The sequence below is a fragment of the Octopus bimaculoides genome, chromosome 24 (assembly GCF_046866305.1).
Source record: "Octopus bimaculoides isolate indiv1 chromosome 24, ASM4686630v1, whole genome shotgun sequence".
In the NCBI taxonomy this organism is placed as follows: domain Eukaryota; kingdom Metazoa; phylum Mollusca; class Cephalopoda; order Octopoda; family Octopodidae; genus Octopus; species Octopus bimaculoides.
The window spans coordinates 24,799,529-24,818,651 of NC_142951.1; the positions used below are offsets into that span (position 1 = coordinate 24,799,529).

Sequence of the window (19,123 nt, forward strand, 5' to 3'; positions counted from 1 at the left end):
GTCCATCATGCTAACGATTTTGCCAGCTTGCTGCCTTCTTAATAATAATAATAATAACAACAACAGCAACAGCAACAACAACAACAATGGCCACTGACAAATCAGGTCATCTTTCTTTATCAGAGAAGGTAGCAGTGTCAAATAATTTGCTGCAACATCTGTTAGTGTTTAAATTTCTATCTGTAAAGTTCAGTATACTTTACAAGCACTTAACTGCCAGAATATTCACATCTTTCACTCTATCTCCCCCACTATCTAATCATCTATCTGTCTATTTATCTTTCTTTCTTTCTTTCTAAACAGACATTGAAGTTCAGGTATGGCTGCATGGTTAAAAAAGTTCACTTTGAAACCACATGGGTTTGGGTTTCTTCCAGCTGTGTACCGCCAAAGGCAAGTGTCTTCTACTTAAATTTCCAGACTATACCTTATGAGTGTAGCTGGTTGATGGCAACTGCACAAAGGCCTATGCTATCTCATCATCATCATCATCATCATCATCACCGTCATCACCATTTTAACCTCCACTTCTTCATGCTTGCACGGAAGGGCAACCAGAACATGAAGACAAATGAAATGTCGCTGAGCATTTCGCTTGGCGTATCAACGATTCTGTCATCTTACTGCTTCCTGTTGCCAACCCCCATCTGTTTCCAAATAAGGCAATATTCCTCATAACCAAACATGTTTTCACAGAAGATTGGAAAGGAAGAACACCATTCGCACGATGGTGGCATTCATTTACAACTGTCACATGAAATCAAGGCAAGGTGACAGTAACACACACACACACACACATACATATATACGATAGGCTTCTTTCAGTTTCTGTGTATTAAGTCCTCTCACAAGGCTTTGGTTAATCTGGAACTTTAGTAGAAGACATTTGCCCAAGATGTCTTTGTCATCTCCATCACTATTTTATGTCAGCTTTCCATGCTGGCATGGGTTAGATAGGTTGTCACAGTTGGAATCAACGTACATTTGGAGGTGCAGCTCACTAAGTTTCTAGGATGGCATCGCACTTGTATGCTTCATTTTTGACTTGGGAGAGAATTAGCAGAAGAGAGAACATCCAAAGCAGAGTAGGTTGCTCTTGATACTGATGTTTCCCTCTAATGCGTGTTGTATGCATGCATTTAAATATGCAATGCTTACATATTTTTGTAGATGTTAAATAGTATCTAATAATATATATAAAAGTCATGAGGAGTTTTCCTTTTCATTTCTGTTTTAATCTGTATCTAATATGTATGTACATAGGAACAGGTGTGGTTGTGTGGTTAAGAAGCTTGCTTCCAAACCATGGGGTCTCAGGTTCAATCTCATGGTGGTACCTTGGGCAAGTGAGTTCTACTATAACAAACCCTCATTCTAACTAACCAAAGCCTTGTGGGTGGGTTCGGTAGATGGGAACTTGAAGAAGCCTGTCATATATATCTGTGTGTGTATATGTGCATGTGTGTGAGAGTATGTGTGTGTGTGTGTGTGTGTGAGAAAGTGTCTGTGTTTGTGTGTATTCTCGCTTTGACATCACATGATGATTGTAAACAAATGTTGCCGACATACAGGTGATGTCGTTTGTTTCCAGTCTTCCATGATAAACATGTGTGGCCATGGGGAGATTATTACCTTGCCTGAAAGAGGTGAGAGTTGCTGACAGAAAGGATAACTAACTGGCTGTAGAAAATCTGCCTCAATGAATTCTGTCTAACTCATGCAGGCATGGAAGAGTGGACATCAAACACTGACAATGACGATGATGATGATGATGATAATGGTGGTAGTGGTAATGGTGATGATGATGATAGTGATGATGGCGAGCTTGTCACATATTGCACTTTATAAAATAATTACCAAAGAGTCTGTTTAGAATACAAATTGCACTGAGAGACATCTTCCCAAAGAGAAATTATCAGTTAATTAAAATATAAGAAATTTAATTTGAGATGAGTATTACACCAATTGATTCTGTTTGCATACAGGTGACAATCAGACCATCATATATAAACGTGATGTTAAACACAGTTTTGCAAACATTAACTCTAATATGCAGTGCATATGGTATATATTTCAGGAGATTTGCCCTGCTTGGAGGGAGGGGGGTTGAATACATTGTCCTTATTGTCCTTCCATCTAACAACAGCTTCAATTGAATTCATAATACTTATGTATAACAACAGAAACTGTTTGTTGCTCTTACATTAATATTTCTTATATAATGTATATTTATTCTTCTCACATAAGAATCATAAATGTAGGTTAATTGAAAGAGAAACATGTATTCACACACACACACACACACACACTCTCTCTCTCTCTTTCTTTCTCTCTCTTTGTTGGTGATGTCATTGGAAAATGAATTATACTCTTTTTAATATTCATGAAGATTTTTTTCCTTTTCAACAAGAAAAAGGGATAGGCTGAATCCATTAAGTGAAGATGAAGTCAACAAAACAGCATGCTTATTGAATTGCTGTATATGTATGTCGGTACATAGAAGGAAAAACAATAAATATAAAAAGGCAAACAATTGTTTCAATTTATGAGAATGCCTACAGTTTTAGCCAGTTGGCGATGGAGCTGGAGTATCGATTGAATCATAATCAAATTACAAACAATTTTTTTCCCCTTTTACTTTACATCAGGTTTTTAGATAAATAAACCTTTGAAAATTTAAAGTGTAGAAAGTGAGATGTGCAGGGTGTGACCATCCAGCCATTCTGAATAGGAATGTCAAGTTACGGAAAAGCTTCAAGTTACTGAGCTACTTATCCATTATAGAATGCTTCTGAAGTGAGTACAGTGTATCCCAACATGAACATGTATGGATGAGAACAGCTGCGTAAAGAAGTGCCAATCTCTAACTGCAGAGAGGACCCGTAGAAGAGGTAGACCCAGGAAGATGTGGGATGAGGTGGTGAAATATGGTCTTTGGATGTTGAGTATCATGGAGAAAATGACAACTGGTTGATACTTTTGGCAATTTGCTGTGCTTGAGAAGACATGTCAAGCTAAGTGAAATCAGTCATGAGTCAGTGCACATGAAAGGCATCTGTGCTGGTGACATGTAAAAGGTATCTGTGTTAATGTTGTAGTGAAAATGGTACTCCCCTTCCCACACGACAAAGTGGTATGAACCAGCCACTATAAAATCAGACAGTCAGTTGTTGTAGAGGTCAGTAGTAGTAGAGTCCTTGTACGAGTTCTCAGTTGGAGTTAGTGTCAGTTACGTGATATATACAAGTTCGAGTTCCTGTCAAGGTAGACGTTTCAAAGTTGTCTTACAGAGCCGTCAGCAATAGCAGAATAGACGAGTCAAAGATAATAAGATGCAGAATACCGCCACAACATATTAGTGGCGACAAGGATATTACAGTGCCGACAACAACATACAAGTGGACCAGGATTCACATTATAACAGTTAATGAGAAGCAAAAGGCACCTGTGCTGGTGACACGCAAAAGGCGCTCTGCTACTGACGTGCAAAAAGCACCCATACTGGTGACACATAAATGGCACATGTGCTAGTGACACATAAATGGCACATGTGCTAATGACACATAAAAGATACCCAGTATACTCTATGGAGTGGTTGGCGTTAGGAAAGACATTCAACTGTAGAAACCAAGCCAAAACAGACTGGAGCTTGGTGCATCTCTCCAGCTTACCAGTTTCAGTCAAATCGTCTAACTCATGCCAGCATGGAAAACAGGTGATAAATTATGATGATGGTGATGATGTACTGGCCATTATGACATAGCTCTCTTTTTGCTATGCACAAAGCACAACACTGGAAACACTACACAAACCACTGTCTCTTTTGGTTAATATGTTGATACACATATCAGCCTATATCTACCTGTATAGAATGTACTAAAGACGTGGTTTGACAGAGTTGTTAGAAAGCATATTTGTTATGGTTCTCTGAACTCTGAGTTCAAATCTTGTTGAGGTCAACTTTGTTTTCATCCACAAGAGAGTTTTATATTTTACTTGTTTCAGTCATTTGATTGTGACCATGTAGGCGCACCAGCTTGAAGAAATTTTTTTATTTGACTGAATTGACCCAAGTATTCTGTTTTTTTTTTTAAAGCCTGGTACTTATTCTATTGGTTTCTTTTGCCAAACTGCTAAGTTACAGGGACATAAACACACCAACACTGGTTTCCAAGTGGTGGTGGAGAACATACACAAACACACACACATCGTGGGTTTCTTTCATTTCTGTCTCCCAAATCTACTCACAAGGCTTTAGTCAGCTCGAGGCTATAGTACAAGACACTTGTATCTTGTTGTTCCAAAATAAAACAAAAAAAAAAACAACAAAAAGCAAAAACAAAACAAATCACATCTCTACCCCCAAACAAGCTTAGAAAAATGAAATGTAAAAACAGTAAAACTGAAATAGGAAGAAGGGGTATAATGAACGAAGTAAGATAATCATAGTAGACAGAAAGCTAATCATAGTAGAAGAAAACCACAGAAACTGGCTTGTCAGGCATCTGCTGAAATTCACAGAAGAGAAGACATGCAAGCATTGAAAAACAGCCGAGTGGGTGTGAATGTTAGACATGGAGGTGAGTTATACAGTGAGTTTACATGTCCCATAATTGTGAGTTCAAATCCTACAAGGATTGACTTTGTCTTTAACAAGTCAGTCATGAATATAAAGTACAACAGGCATGGCTATGTGGTTAGGTGAAGACGTGGCTGTGTAGTAATGTGTGTAAATATGGCAGTGTGGTTAGGTGCAGGTGTGGTTACATGGCTAAGAAGTTTCCTTTGCAGTTGTATGGCTCCAGGATCAATCTCATTGCATGGTACCTTAAAGCAATGTCTTCTACCATAAGCATAGGTCAGCCTAAGCTTTGTGAATGAAACTGGATAGACAAAAGCTGCACAACAACCTATCAAATGGCTTGTGGCCTGGGCTTGTTTTTGAATAATAAAACTAATCCATCACCTAGATCAGGGTTTCTCAACAATTTTTTATCTTTGGACCCCCTTTGATTACTATTTTATTCTGGTGGACTCCCATAGTAATTCAATGTATAAGAACTAACTTTAAAGATGCTTCTTTCAAAATTCCTGTTTTGTTTTTCACACATTAACTTGTGTAGGTTGAACTATGTAAAATGATAGAGAAAGAAACCTAGCTGTTTCTTGCAATACATACCAATACATACATCTAAAACAAAATTTTTTCAGGGGCCCTTGAACCTTGAAATACTATCGTGGATCCCCAATTTACTATTTTGCTGCATGGACCCCACAAAATCTTATATGGACCCTCAGAGGCCATATGGACCCCAGTTGAGAACCACTGACCTAGATCAAGAGTCCCTAACCATTTTTTGCCTATGAACCTCTTCAATTAGCATTTTACTCTGGTGGACCCCCATAGCCATTCATTGTTTAAGAACTAGTTTACAGATACTTCTTTTAAAATTCCTGCTTTTCACCCATTCACCTGTGAAGGTTTGCAATAGTGGCTGGAAACATGTTGAACTATGTAAGGCAATGTTGTTGTTGGCACTCCGTCGCTTACGACGTCGAGGGTTCCAGTTGATCTGATCAACGGAACAGCCTGCTCGTGAAATTAACATACAAGTGGCTGAGCACTCCACAGACACGTGTACCCTTAACGTGGTTCTTGGGGATATTCAGCGTGACACAGTGTGGCAAGGCTGACCCTTTGAATTACAGGCACAACAGAAACAGGAAGTAAGAGTGAGAGAAAGTTGTGGTGAAAGAGTACAGCAGGGTTCGCCACCATCCCCTGCCGGAGCCTCATGGAGCTTTAGGTGTTTTCGTTCAATAAACACTCACAACGCCCGGTCTGGGAATTGAAACCGCGATCCTATGACCACGAGTCCGCTACCCTAACCACTGGGCCATTGCGCCTCCATGTAAGGCAATGAATGAGAGAGATTTTTTCATGAAACCCTAAAATACTGTTGTAGATCCCCAATTTACTATTTTGCTTGTTTGGACCCCACAGAATCCTATATGCCCCCCCTACACACACACACTGCATCCCTGGGGTCATATGGATCCCAGTTGAGAACCACTGATCTAGACCAATACCGCCACCATCACCTAGTGCCTTTAGCAGAGTACACACTAGTCTAAGTGTCCAGACCTGGTCCTTTATCTGTAGTTACCCCTTGATGTGCAGCTTCTTTCTCATTTTCTGCAGCCAGTGTTGGAGACTATGTAAAAACAGAAAGTGCTTCAGGATCAGAGGCCTTGCACTTGGTCCTTTGCCTGAGCCACAATTAAACAATATTAACAGCCTGAAAAAAAAATTGCACAACATATAGAGAACATAAATTAATTAACTCAATATAAGAATATCATTTTTAGCCTTGACCTAAAAAGAAGACAGTTTTCTTCTTACAGAGAAAATACAACATCGACAACTGACAGATTACAGATTTGACCCAAGTGGGTCACAGCAAGGTTAGCAGTATATTGTTATATGGAATTAATTACCTCATATGCTCTGTGTTGTGATAGTTAATTTTTTCATATGCTAATTATCAACACTACACCACAAGATAATCCTTTTTTTTTTAGATATAGACCAATATACAGACAGTCCAGCTGAGGTAACAAACATGACTATACTTCATTGAGATCCAACCAGATTAAAATCACTATCTTTATGTTGCCAGACTCATCTGTTCCCTCTAGGGGTTACAACTGCAATTTATAGAGTGAGGCTAGAAATATATTCTTATATAGAATTAAGTAATATACTGTGTCAACATTAATTAAATGCATTCACTTTCACAAACAGAAAAGCATGGAGTCAAATCATAAATAAAAAAAAAAAACCCTTATGTGTATATATACAACCCTCTACTCAAATCTCTCTCTCTCTCTCTCTCGTTCTCTCTTACATTACATGAAGCTAATACTCTTTTACTCTTTTACTTGTTTCAGTCATTTGACTGCGGCCATGCTGGAGCACCGCCTTTAGTTGAGCAAATCGACCCCAGGACTTATTCTTTGGAAGCCTAGTACTTATTCTATCGGTCTCTTTTGCCAAACCGCTAAGTTACGGGGACGTAAGCACACCAGCATCGGTTGTCAAGCGATGTTGGGGGGACAAACACAGACACACAAACATATACACACATATACATATATATACGACGGGCTTCTTTCAATTTCCGTCTACCAAATCCACTCACAAGGCTTTGGTCGGCCCGAGGCTATAGTAGAAGACACTTGCCCAAGGTGCCACGCAGTGGGACTGAACCCAGAACCATGTGGTTGGTAAGCAAGCTACTTACCACACAGCCACTCCTGCGCCTAATGTATATATTTATTTCATATATTTACTTGCAACCTCTGTCCATGTCAGAAGAACTGCTTTTACAAAATACTCTTGCCTTGCAGATGCAACACTACAGTTTCATTCTAACAATATCAATGTGAAATAATATCCAATATTAAAACAGAAAAAAATAAAAATTCATGATTAATTGTTTGTGTGCTGATTATGTAACTTACTTTCAGATCAAACTCATTAGCTTCATTTGCTGATTTTATTGCTTCAGTTCTCTGATCAGTCAGGGAGTATTTAACCTGTGGGTGAGGTGGAGGAAAAATGTTTACTTAAAATCCAGAAATGAAATGAAAGAAGAAAAAAAAATAAAGTTTAAGAGTACAACGAAAACAGGAGTTATTAGCAGAGAGAAATGTTGACAGGAAGCATGTCCTCAGAAACATAAGATAATAATAAAAAGAAATTAAAAAAGATAGATAACAAGAATTTTTATAGCTTATCTATTTAATATGCTATTTTAATGATTGCACACACATACACACACTCACTCTCTCATCCTCATTAGCATCACTGCCACAACCATTGCCAAATCCACCACCACCATCATCATTTTATGTGTGTTTTCCATGCTGGCATGAGTAAGGTAGTTCAATAGGATCCAACACACACACACACACACACACACACACACACACACATTTTTCTGTGGCACCACCACTGTAGAAGTTGCCTTGCTGTCAGCCTTCCTGCTTACAAGACAAAAAGACAGCTCCCAAGATCAGTGGAAGAAATTTATTGTGAAAGTTTAGAAATAGAAATAAAAGAGAGGAAAATGGGTAGAGTGATGTGGGAAATTAGTGTGAAGGAAAGAAGGGAAACAAAGTGTTAATGGTGATTGAGGAGCTGAACCCAGTGATGGTGTAGGCCATATCGGCATGCGTTAGATCAGTGGTTCCCAAAGTGGGCAGTACTTCCCCCACCCCATCCTAGGGGCAGTGGAAAAATTGAGGGCGGTGTTGAAGGAAAGTGGGCAGTAATGGGGTGACCAAAAGGGGCAATGGATGTGAAAATAACAAAATAATGGGTTAATTAGGTTAAGTCCTTTTTGTGAAATACAGTTGTTTTGAATTTAATACAGGAATCGGTCTATATTTGTGGTGAGGAGTGCTAGGAATGTGGTCTGGGTGTCAAGGGAGTGGCAGCCCCCCAAAAAACTTGGGAACCACTACCCTAGCCCTTCATCATCATATCTCTCCTCTACGCATCACTGTACCCACTGAGTGAAATGAGTAAAAGATAGAAGATAAAACAAACATATTAGAACAAAATAGCCATTATATTCTTATACTCACATTTTCATAAGATGCTGGAGGACTGTGACCTTTCTCAAAGGGCTTTATACAGGCTAAGGGAACCCAGGCTCGGGAAACTTTTTTACCAAAGAACACTACATGATAAGAGGCCTGAATAAAAGAAAACCAGTGAAAATTTATGATGACAATACAGGGCAAGCCAATGGCGGAAAATTACAATGATTATGATAATCATAATGATGTCAAAACTATGTTTATGAGTGTTTGTTAGGTGTCACGATAAGTTGAAATTTCATAAAACTGCATTGGGGAAAGAATTTTTAAGAAACTTTTAGTAAACAGATAGGCACAGGAGTGGCTGTGTGGTAAGTAGCTTGCTTACCAACCACATGGTTCCGGGTTCAGTCCCACTGCGTGGCACCTTGGGCAAGTGTCTTCTACTATAGCCTCGAGCCGACCAGAGCCTTGTGAGTGGATTTGGTAGATGGAAACTGGAAGAAGCCTGTCATATATATGTATATATATATATATGTGTGTGTGTGTGTGTGTTTGTGTTTGTCCCCCCAGCATCGCTTGACAACCGATGCTGGTGTGTTTACATTCCTGTAACTTAGCGGTTTGGCAAAAGAGACCAAGAGAATAAGTACTAGGCTTACAAAGAATAAGTCCTGGGGCCGATTTGCTCGACTATAAAGGCGGTGCTCCAGTATGGCCGCAGTCAAATGACTGAAACAAGTAAAAGAGTAAGCACAAAAGTTAAAAGACTATGCCAAAATAGAACAACATATTTTACTGTTTTTTGTATAAACTTTTATTTAGAGGGATATTCATTGAATGATCATGTCAAAATAATCTATAATTTCTGTGTTGGTCAAATGTTTAAGTTCGCTTCCCAACAATGTGATAGAAAGAAGTCTGTCACATGCGCACATGTGGGTGTTCCCTTATCTACATCATCTGATGGTAGTACATGAGTATTACCGTTATGCAAGTGGTGCTGTTTGTGTCCAGCCTTCCATGGAAAATGTGTCAGGGCACAGGAAAATATTTCCTTGATTGGAAACAGATGCAGGTTGGTGATAGGAAGGGCATCCAGCCATAGAAAAATCTGCCTTATCAAATTCTGTCTGATCCTTACAAGTATGGAAAAGTGGATGTTAAATGGTGATGAGGATGAGACAGGGTCTAGAGAACCACACTATTCAAAGAATAGTGTCCTTTTTCCAAAAACAGCATATCTGGTTTGACAGAACAAGTGACTGATCTCACAGATATAAAAGACTGGATAGTCACAGATGGAATACCCTTGATCATAAATCATAAGTCATAAGTCATGACTGGCCTGAAGCTGAGCAGCGGGTCACAAGCAGGTGGTGGTGGTGGTTGCTTGCTAAAACAGACTGGACAGTGAAAAAAGCAACATGTCCTGAACTCCGTACAACAAACTACTACATGCCTATCTGTACGGTATTGCTGGAACAATAGCTCTGTGGGTCATGAGTCATTTGAATAACTACAAACCAACAAAAGAGTCTCTATGTGGTCACTTGATCCGCTAGAAATAGCAACCAAATCTCGTTCAAATCATTCCACCACCCTAACAACTGAGACAAGTAAGTATATATAGAAATAAATGTATATAAAAAAAGAAAAGCATAGCTGGAATGCTTTTGATCATAAGTCTACTTAACCAAGGTTAACCTAGGGCTAAACAGCAATAACAATTGTGTCACGAGTCTGCTTAATCAGGGATGACCTGTGGTTGAACAATTGTTACAATAAACATTAAATAGGTGTATTATAACAGGTGAGATAGAGTGCTTAGATGTGTGTGTGTGTGTGCACGTGCATGTGTGCACACAAATATGCTTGAGTGTTTGCATTTCATGCTTATCACTCCTTGAGTGAAGTGGTGCTGATGTTGGTACTTCTTTCCGACATTATGACTAGCCACTCTACACTGTTGAAGACCTGTAGAATAAAAAGGACCCCTTACTTGAAAAAATTGATAAGAGTTAGTGACTAGAAGAGTGCCTGAGTGTGAAATGAATACATACACACACACCTCTTAATATATATGGGAGAATTTACGAAAAAAACAACAGATGAGGACAGGTGGTGTAGACAACAAAAGGATGTATTAGTTTGACGCTTGGGAATACAGAAAGTCTTTAACGTTTCGAGCTACGCTCTTCAACAGAAAGAATACGGAGAAAACATATGTATTTAACTTGAATTGAGAGTTGAATTTGACTTTATACAGAAATGTTGACATAAGGTAATAAACTTCAATAATAATGGATATTAGCGTCAAAACTCTCATTTAAATTTTTGATATATAACCAAGGAGATCGATCCATAAGGAGTTTACTATAGACCTTTGTGGACAAATTTTTGCTATTTCGGTAACGATTACATGTTTTATCTCACCAATACATTGTGTAGATATCATTATATGAACACATATATCATCATCATCATCATCATCATCATCGTTTAACGTCCGCTTTCCATGCTAGCATGGGTTGGACGATTTGACTGAGGGCTCACACACACACACACACATATGTATGCATGTATTTATATATAATGCCTATGCCTGTTTATGTATATTTATGCTCATATACAAAATCTCATATATATATGTATCCATACACATACTGAAAGAAAGAGGAAAAAATTAATCAGGTTTCATCCGTTTAGTAGAGAGAAACACAAAGCCATCAATATATTCACATGCACCCCTTTCACAACTAACAAGTAGAGAAAAAAATCTATTCATAGTCTTCTACACTCTGCAGAAACCAAGTAGTCCTATTGGTCAATCATTATAAATACAGTGAGTCTGTGTAAAGTGAACTACACAGCTCCAAGCCAAACAGACAAACAACTGAAAAAAATGCAACTCATTTTGATCATCATAAGCAGTATGATTATCATTTCCATCAACAATTAGTTTAATGTCTATTTATTGTACTTAGTTTAGATGATTTTTGAACTGGTTGGTATAGCAGTTAGGGTTGTTTTAATTGTCAGCAACCATTTATATGTACTTTTTATTTTCTGTCTCCAACATTTACATTGATCTCTACATAAGAATGCAATAGTTATGAGTCAGTAAGGCTGGATGTAAATTGTGTAGTCTCTTGATTCCAAAGTGCTCCGAATAGTAACTAATAACCTGCTCCATGTTTTTCAGCGTGTACAAATATATTGATGTTTTGTGACTATGTAAAGGACAATTTTGCAGAAAAGAAATACAAGTTTAGTACTTGCACTTAATTTACTGGTCCCAGAGAAAGGTGAAGCAAAGCCAACCATCCAGGATTTAGAAATAGAATATAAGAAAGATAGAAATCACAAGCTCTCCCTCAGTGTCTTAAACTCGTTAGCATTTAGATTAATTTATTAATTATAATGCTCATTTATCCACATAAAAAAAAAAAAATTAATCATGTATTATCTTGTAGCTTCAAGATTTCAATGATGTGATTGTTCATTTTTAGAATGGCACTGTAGGGTAGGGGTGAAAGGCTGGATCTGGCCAGTTTGAACATAAAATACATAGAATATTTGGGCCGGATATGGCCAATTTTAATGCTAAAGGGTTTAAAGGTAATTCTGAAGATGATCAAAAGGGTACTGAATGATGTGCCATCTTGCCTAAGAATTATAGTAATATTCTTTTTTTTTTTTTTTCTAAAATTGTTTATTACTCATTGGATTGTGGTCATGCCAGAGCACCATCCTCAAGGCTTTTAGTCCATTAATTCCACTGCAATAATTTAATTATTTCACCAATCTCTTTTTGTTGAGTGGCAAAGATGCACAAATTTTACACCAATCTACACATATTTATAATAGACAACTGAAAAATTTCCTCCAATCAAATTTCCCTCATAAGATATTGGTCAGACCAAGACTATGGCAGAAGACATTTGCCTAAGGTACCATGCAGTGAAATCACACCTGAACTGTGTGGTTGCCAAGAGAACTTCTTAACTTACTTACAAGCCATGTCTGCAACCAGATATCAATTAATGACTTCATCAACATCATCATCATCATTTTAATGTCTACTTTTCCATGCTCACATGTGTGGATGGAATTTGTTGAAGTAAGTTTTCTGTGGCTGGATGCTCTTCTTGTTTCGAACCCTCACCTGTTTCCAAGTAAGGTAATATTTCTCCATGGCCAGACATGTTTTACATTTGATTAACAACTATTATGTGATATCAAGATGAGACACCAACTCACACATACACATGGACACAGACATGCACACATGCATGCATGCACACACACACACACACACAAACATACACACTTAATATCCTTATACAAGAATGTTGTTGACAATGACGTTGAAGTTTCGGCCAGCTAAGCCATTGTTGGGCAGTCTGATGATGGCTTAGCTGGCTGAAACTTCGGAGTCACTGTCAACAACATTCTTGTATAAGAATAATAAATTTGTACTCTACAAAAGTGTAGAGTAAACCATCAGATTAATGTAAAATTGTTTTTATTGTAACTGAATATAAAAGCAAACATTAATACACACACACACACACAAACAGATTTTGTTTGCAGTTTCTTATTTCTTTATTGCCTACAGGGGGCTAAACATAGAGGGGACAAACAAGGACAGACAAAGGGATTAAGTCGATTGGATCGACCCCAGTGCGTAACTGGCACTTAATTTATCGACCCCGAAAGGATGAAAGGCAAAGTTGAACTCGGCAGAATTTGAACTCAGAATGTAACTGCAGACGAAATACCGCTAATCATTTCACCTGGCATGCTAATGATTCTGATATGTTTATTGCCCACAAGGGGCTAAACGTAGAGGGGACAAACAAGGACAGACAAAGGTATTAAGTCGATTACATCAACTCCAGTGCATAACTGGTACTTAATTTATCGACCCCGAAAGGATGAAAGGCAAAGTCGACCTCGGCAGAATTTGAACTCAGAACGTAAAGGTGGACAAAATACTGCTTAGCATTTCGCCCGGCGTGCTAACGCTTCGGCCAGCTTGCCGCCTGTTTTCAGTTTCTGCCTACGTAATCCACTCATAAAGCTTTGGTCAGCCAGGGGCTATAGAAGACACTTGCCCAGCGTGCCACGCAGTAGGACTGAACCTGGAACCATGTAGTTGGGAAGTAAGCTTCTCATGCACACAGCCATACCTACACCTACTACTTTTTGATTATTGAATACATTACTGCAAAGAATGATCGCATATTCCGTCAATATATTTGAATAGTTTGAAATGTTAGCAGAAATGACAGAACACTGGATCGATTATTTTGTAATATGAAATGTTTTACAATGGCTCTCTGTATATATATACTGAGGTGGGGGTGGTTAAATAAACATTGGTCATATTCCTAAGTCAACTCTACTGACCGTACCTTTTGTTTACAGAAATAGGCTTTACATGTAGTTAAAACAAAACGATCAATATAGTTGAATTAGTTTTTACAGTTTATGCGTATTATATCATATCATATGGTTATGTTATTCATAACAAGTGTAAACTGAAATTATAAGGAAACAAAAAGAAAATAATAAATAATAAATAAATAAATAAATAAATAAATCTTGCTAAAAGAAGAAAACATTAAAAATAAATTAACCATCTTTACCAGTAAGCTTAAGTTTAGATGAAATAAAAGTATAATAATTTATGCTTTCTAAAATTTCATCAGAGAAAAAGAATTATGTAAGTGGAGACTCTAACAAAATCTCACATGAAGAACAAAAGGATCGTTTTTTAAGTGCAACTAGCTAGAGGAAGCCTAGCATTCAAATATAAAATGGTTCACTTTTAGATCATGCAAGTGAAATATTACAACTGTATGGTTGCTGTTTCAAACTCAAAAATGCTCTTGGGACACGAAATTTCTTTTCTTTATCAATTATTTTCAACAAATGAGGAGTGGAAATATAAACAAATAAACGTTTGGTTAATGATATGCTGTAAAATAAATAAATAACCCCTCCTCCTCCTCCTTATTATCATCATCATCATCTTCTTCTAGTATCTGTTTTCCATGTTGGCATGGGTTGGGCAGTTTGACTGGGGCTGATAAAGCTAGAGAGCTACCCCGGGCTCCAGCCTGGTTTGGTTTGGTTTTTATTGCTGGATGCCCTTCATAATGCCACCCACTCCACAGAGTGTATGGGTGCCTTTTACATAACACCAGTACTGGCCACAACAATTTCACTTAGCTTGATATGTCTTCTCAAGCACAGCAAATCACCAATGGTCTCAGTCACTTGTCATCACCTCCATGAGACTCAACATCTGAAGATCATACTTAACCACCTCATCCCATGTCTTCTTGGGTCTACCTCTTCCACAGGTTCCCTCCACAGATAGAGATCAGGAGGTGTCTTGTCCATATGCATCATATGACCATACCAGCACAGTCTACAAATTATTTCCAAAATGTCTTTTAAAATGTCAAATATTACAGCAGGTCCGAGCGTGATCGTTGCTAGAGCACCAGCTGTCTGTCTTCCGTGCCGGTGGCACGTAAATAGCACCATTTGAGTGTGATCGTTACCAACGTCACCTTCCTGGCACTTGTGCCAGTGGCACGTGAAAAGACATTCGAGCGAGATCGTTGCCAGTACTGCTGCTGGACTGGCTCCTGTGCAGGTGGCACGTAAAATACACCATTTCGAGCATGGCTGTTGCCAGTACTGCCTGACTGGCCTTCGTGCCGGTGACATGTAAAAGCACCCACTACACTCTCGGAGTGGTTGGCGTTAGGAAGGGCATCCAGCTGTAGAAACTCTGCCAAATCAGATTGGAGCCTGGTGTAGCCACTTGGTCCACCAGTCCTCAGTCAAATCGTCCAACCCATGCTAGCATGGAAAGCGGACGTTAAACAATGATGATGATGATGATGATTAGCTTTTAGCTTTAAGTCTTCCTGTGTTGTTCAGTGCCATGGGTAGCAATATATGATATGCAAAATATTTATTTCTAACAGTAACATAAAGGCAGGTGTATAGTATATTAAATTCACTCTAGTACATTATTTTACTGACCAAAGATATTTATACTAGAAAAGCCACAGAGTAGCAGTAGAATATTGGTTTTAATATCTAACCATATTCAGTTTTATTCTCCAACGTTCTAAGTTCAAATCCTACTAAGGATAACACTTTTTTCAGATCAATAAAATAAATACCAGTTATATATTGAGCTTTCAATGTTTTTTCTTTTTTTTACATAGAAAAAGACTTTTTCTTTAACAGAGGTAAGTGAAGACTTCCAGCCTTACCCATAACAGCACTTGTTCAGAATCACGAACACTCTCAGACGGTACTGACAAAGACTGAGGTTCCCTGGCTGCCTGAAACTTGTAGTAGAAATGTCTAAATGTCTAATAAGTCTTTGGCATCGGTATCATCATCATCATTACTTAATATCAGTTTTTGATGCTGGTATAGGTTGGACAGTTTGACAGGAACTGACAAGCTAGAAGATTGCACCAAGCTTTACTGTCTGTTTTGGCAGGGTTTTTACAGCTGGATGCCCTTCCAAATGCCAACCACTTTACAGAGTGGACTGAGTGCTTTTATGTGGCACCAGCACTGATGAGGTAATCAATTTTACCTAACCAGAAAACAGGATTTGGAAGCTGGCATTTTCTGCATGATAGCTGTCTATCATAAAATGAAAGCAAAATCATTAGGAGGAAGAATATTTATTAAACTAACCAAAGCAAAGCATTATGACGACCAAAATTGTAAAAACTTCTGAAGTTTTAAGGAATAAAGTCATGTGAAATGGTTGAACAGACATGTAAATAATTTAGAAAGGAAAAAAAAATCCTTAACAAAGTCTTTTGGCGAAAAATTGCACAAGTCTGTCCTGATTAAGAGGCCTTATCTGTCAGCATACTCTGACATGGAATAAATAAAAAATTCATATAGGACATTCTAGTGTAAAAATTGCCTGGCAACGACAGGTTATTCAGCTAGTGTGTATATTTATTTTTTTTTTTTTTTTTCTCCGTGTTTTTCTCCTTGTCTCCGTATTCTTTCTGTTGAAGAGCGTAGCTCGAAACGTCAAAGACTTTCCGTATTCCCGAGCGTCATACTAATATATACTTTTGTTATTTACACCACCTGTCCTCGTCTGTTGTTATTTTTTGTATACTCTCCCATATATATATATATATATATATATATATATAACTTTTATAAGTAATATTCTAAAAGAAATATTCTAAAAGAATATATAACTGAACTTATGTTGAGTGCTCAATTATTTTGAGCAAATAAATGTGTATATATGTGTTTTTATATTATTAATAAATTCATAAACTCATCAATAATATACTCAGGATATCAATATTTAATATTTTGAAAGACATACATCCAACATGACACGGCAACATAATAAATTTAAAATTTAAAATATAAATATACGAAATATAAATATCAATATATATAAAAATCTGAATATAGATAAATATATGTGTGAATATATATATGCGTATAAAAATTTATGCGTAATTAAGCATGAATATTGTAAAGTCCAAAATATAAAATATAAAAGAACCTAAAATTTAAAGAGTTAAATATCTTACGATCGTTTCGCGGATATTACTATAATCACAAAGTGATCTAAAGATCATCTTATTATCAGTAATTCCGCTCTTCAGAGATGCATTAAGAACCAATAGTATATATATATAATATTAAAACATTAAAAATATTAAAAAATTAAAAATAAAAATAAAATATATACTGTCCTTTATAAATTGTCAACTTAATGCTTCTGAAATATGTAAAGTTCATTCCTTTCATCCTTTGTTGAAATTTCAAGTATTAAACACTTATTTGTATATATATATATATATATATATATATATATATATATATATATATATATATATGTATGTATGTATGTATGTATGGATTTATACACACACACACATACATGAGGGGGTGGTGAATAGTTCCTGGCCTTAAGGGTATTGTGAAAGGCCTGGTTGGAGGCCCAACCTTCAAAGTTCTTTTACAGGGCTTAGAAAAACTGAAGGACTGCTTCAATAAGTGTGTGAATCTGAGAGGGGGAATATGTTGAGTAAAATCATAATTAATTGATCCTCCTGTATTTTCTTTTACCTGAAACCAGGAACCTTTTGGAAACCCCTTGCATATATACATAGACTCACATATTTACATGTATATATATATATATATATATATATATATATATATATATATATATATATATATATATATATATATATATATGTATTAATGTATATATATATATGTATTGTATATATATATATATATATATGTATTATATATATATATATATATATATATATATATTTCGTTTTTGGATTTGGTTTGCAAGATTCTTTATGTGAGTTCGTGTGTTGAAGCATATTCTGTTGTGTCTGGTGAGAGTCATTTTCTTTTTGTGCCTTCATCATCATCATCATCATCGTTTAACGTCCGCTTTCCATGCTAGCATGGGTTGGACGATTTGACTGAGGACTGGTGAAACCGGATGGCAACACCAGGCTCCAGTCTGATTTGGCAGAGTTTCTACAGCTGGATGCCCTTCCTAACGCCAACCACTCAGAGAGTGTAGTGGGTGCTTTTACGTGTCACCCGCACGAAAACGGCCACGCTCGAAATGGTGTCTTTTATGTGCCACCCGCACAAGCCAGTCCAGGGGCACTGCCAACGATCTCGCTCGAAAATCCTACAGGAGCCAGTCAGGCGGTACTGGCAACGGCCACGCTCAAAATGGTGCATCTCATGTGCCACCCGCACAAGAACCAGTCCAGGGGCACTGGCAACGATCTTACTTGGCTTGCCGGGTCTTCTCACGCACAGCCCATTTCCAAAGGTCTCGGTCCGTAGTCATCGCCTCGGTGAGGCCCAATGTACGAAGGTCTTGCCTCACCACCTCAGCCCAGGTCTTCCTGGGCCTACCTCTTCCACGGGTTCCCTCAACTGTTAGGGTGTGGCACTTTTTCACGCAGCTATCCTCCTCCATTCTCACCACATGTCCATACCAGCGCAATCGTCTCTCTTGCACGCCACAACTGATGCTTCTAATGTTCAGCTTTTCTCTCAAGATACTTACACTCTGACGGGTATTCACATTGACATTACACATCCAACGGAGCATACTGGCTTCATTCCTTGCGAGCTTACGTATGTCCTCAGCAGTTACAGCCCATGTTTCACTGCCATGTAGCATGGTTGTTCGTACGCATGCGTCATACAGTCTGCCTTTTACTCTGAGTGAGAGTCCCTTTGTCGCCAGCAGGGGTAAGAGCTCTCTAAACTTTGCCCAGGCTATTCTTATTCTAGCAGCTACACTTTCAGCGCACCCACCCCCACTACTAACTTGGTCGCCCAGATAGCGGAAGCTATCGACTACCTCTAGTTTTTCACCCTGGAATGAGATAGAAGTTGTTTCCTGTTTGTTTGCAGTCTTTATTGCACCTGAACATCT

At 37.8% G+C, this 19,123-nt stretch overlaps 1 protein-coding gene across 8 annotated transcripts in view; it reads right to left on the reverse strand.

Annotated features, from left to right (window-relative positions):
• LOC106878722 (uncharacterized) overlaps positions 1 to 19,123 on the reverse strand; it is a 145,563-nt gene that overhangs the window by 12,287 nt on the left and 114,153 nt on the right. For all 8 annotated transcript variants that reach the window (XM_089340928.1, XM_089340930.1, XM_089340934.1 and 5 more), the window contains 2 exons: positions 8,653 to 8,763; positions 7,525 to 7,599 (listed from right to left, as the gene is read on the reverse strand). In XM_089340928.1, the coding sequence (XP_089197054.1) occupies positions 7,525 to 7,599; positions 8,653 to 8,763 (186 nt within the window). The remainder of the gene's footprint in view (positions 1 to 7,524; positions 7,600 to 8,652; positions 8,764 to 19,123) is intronic.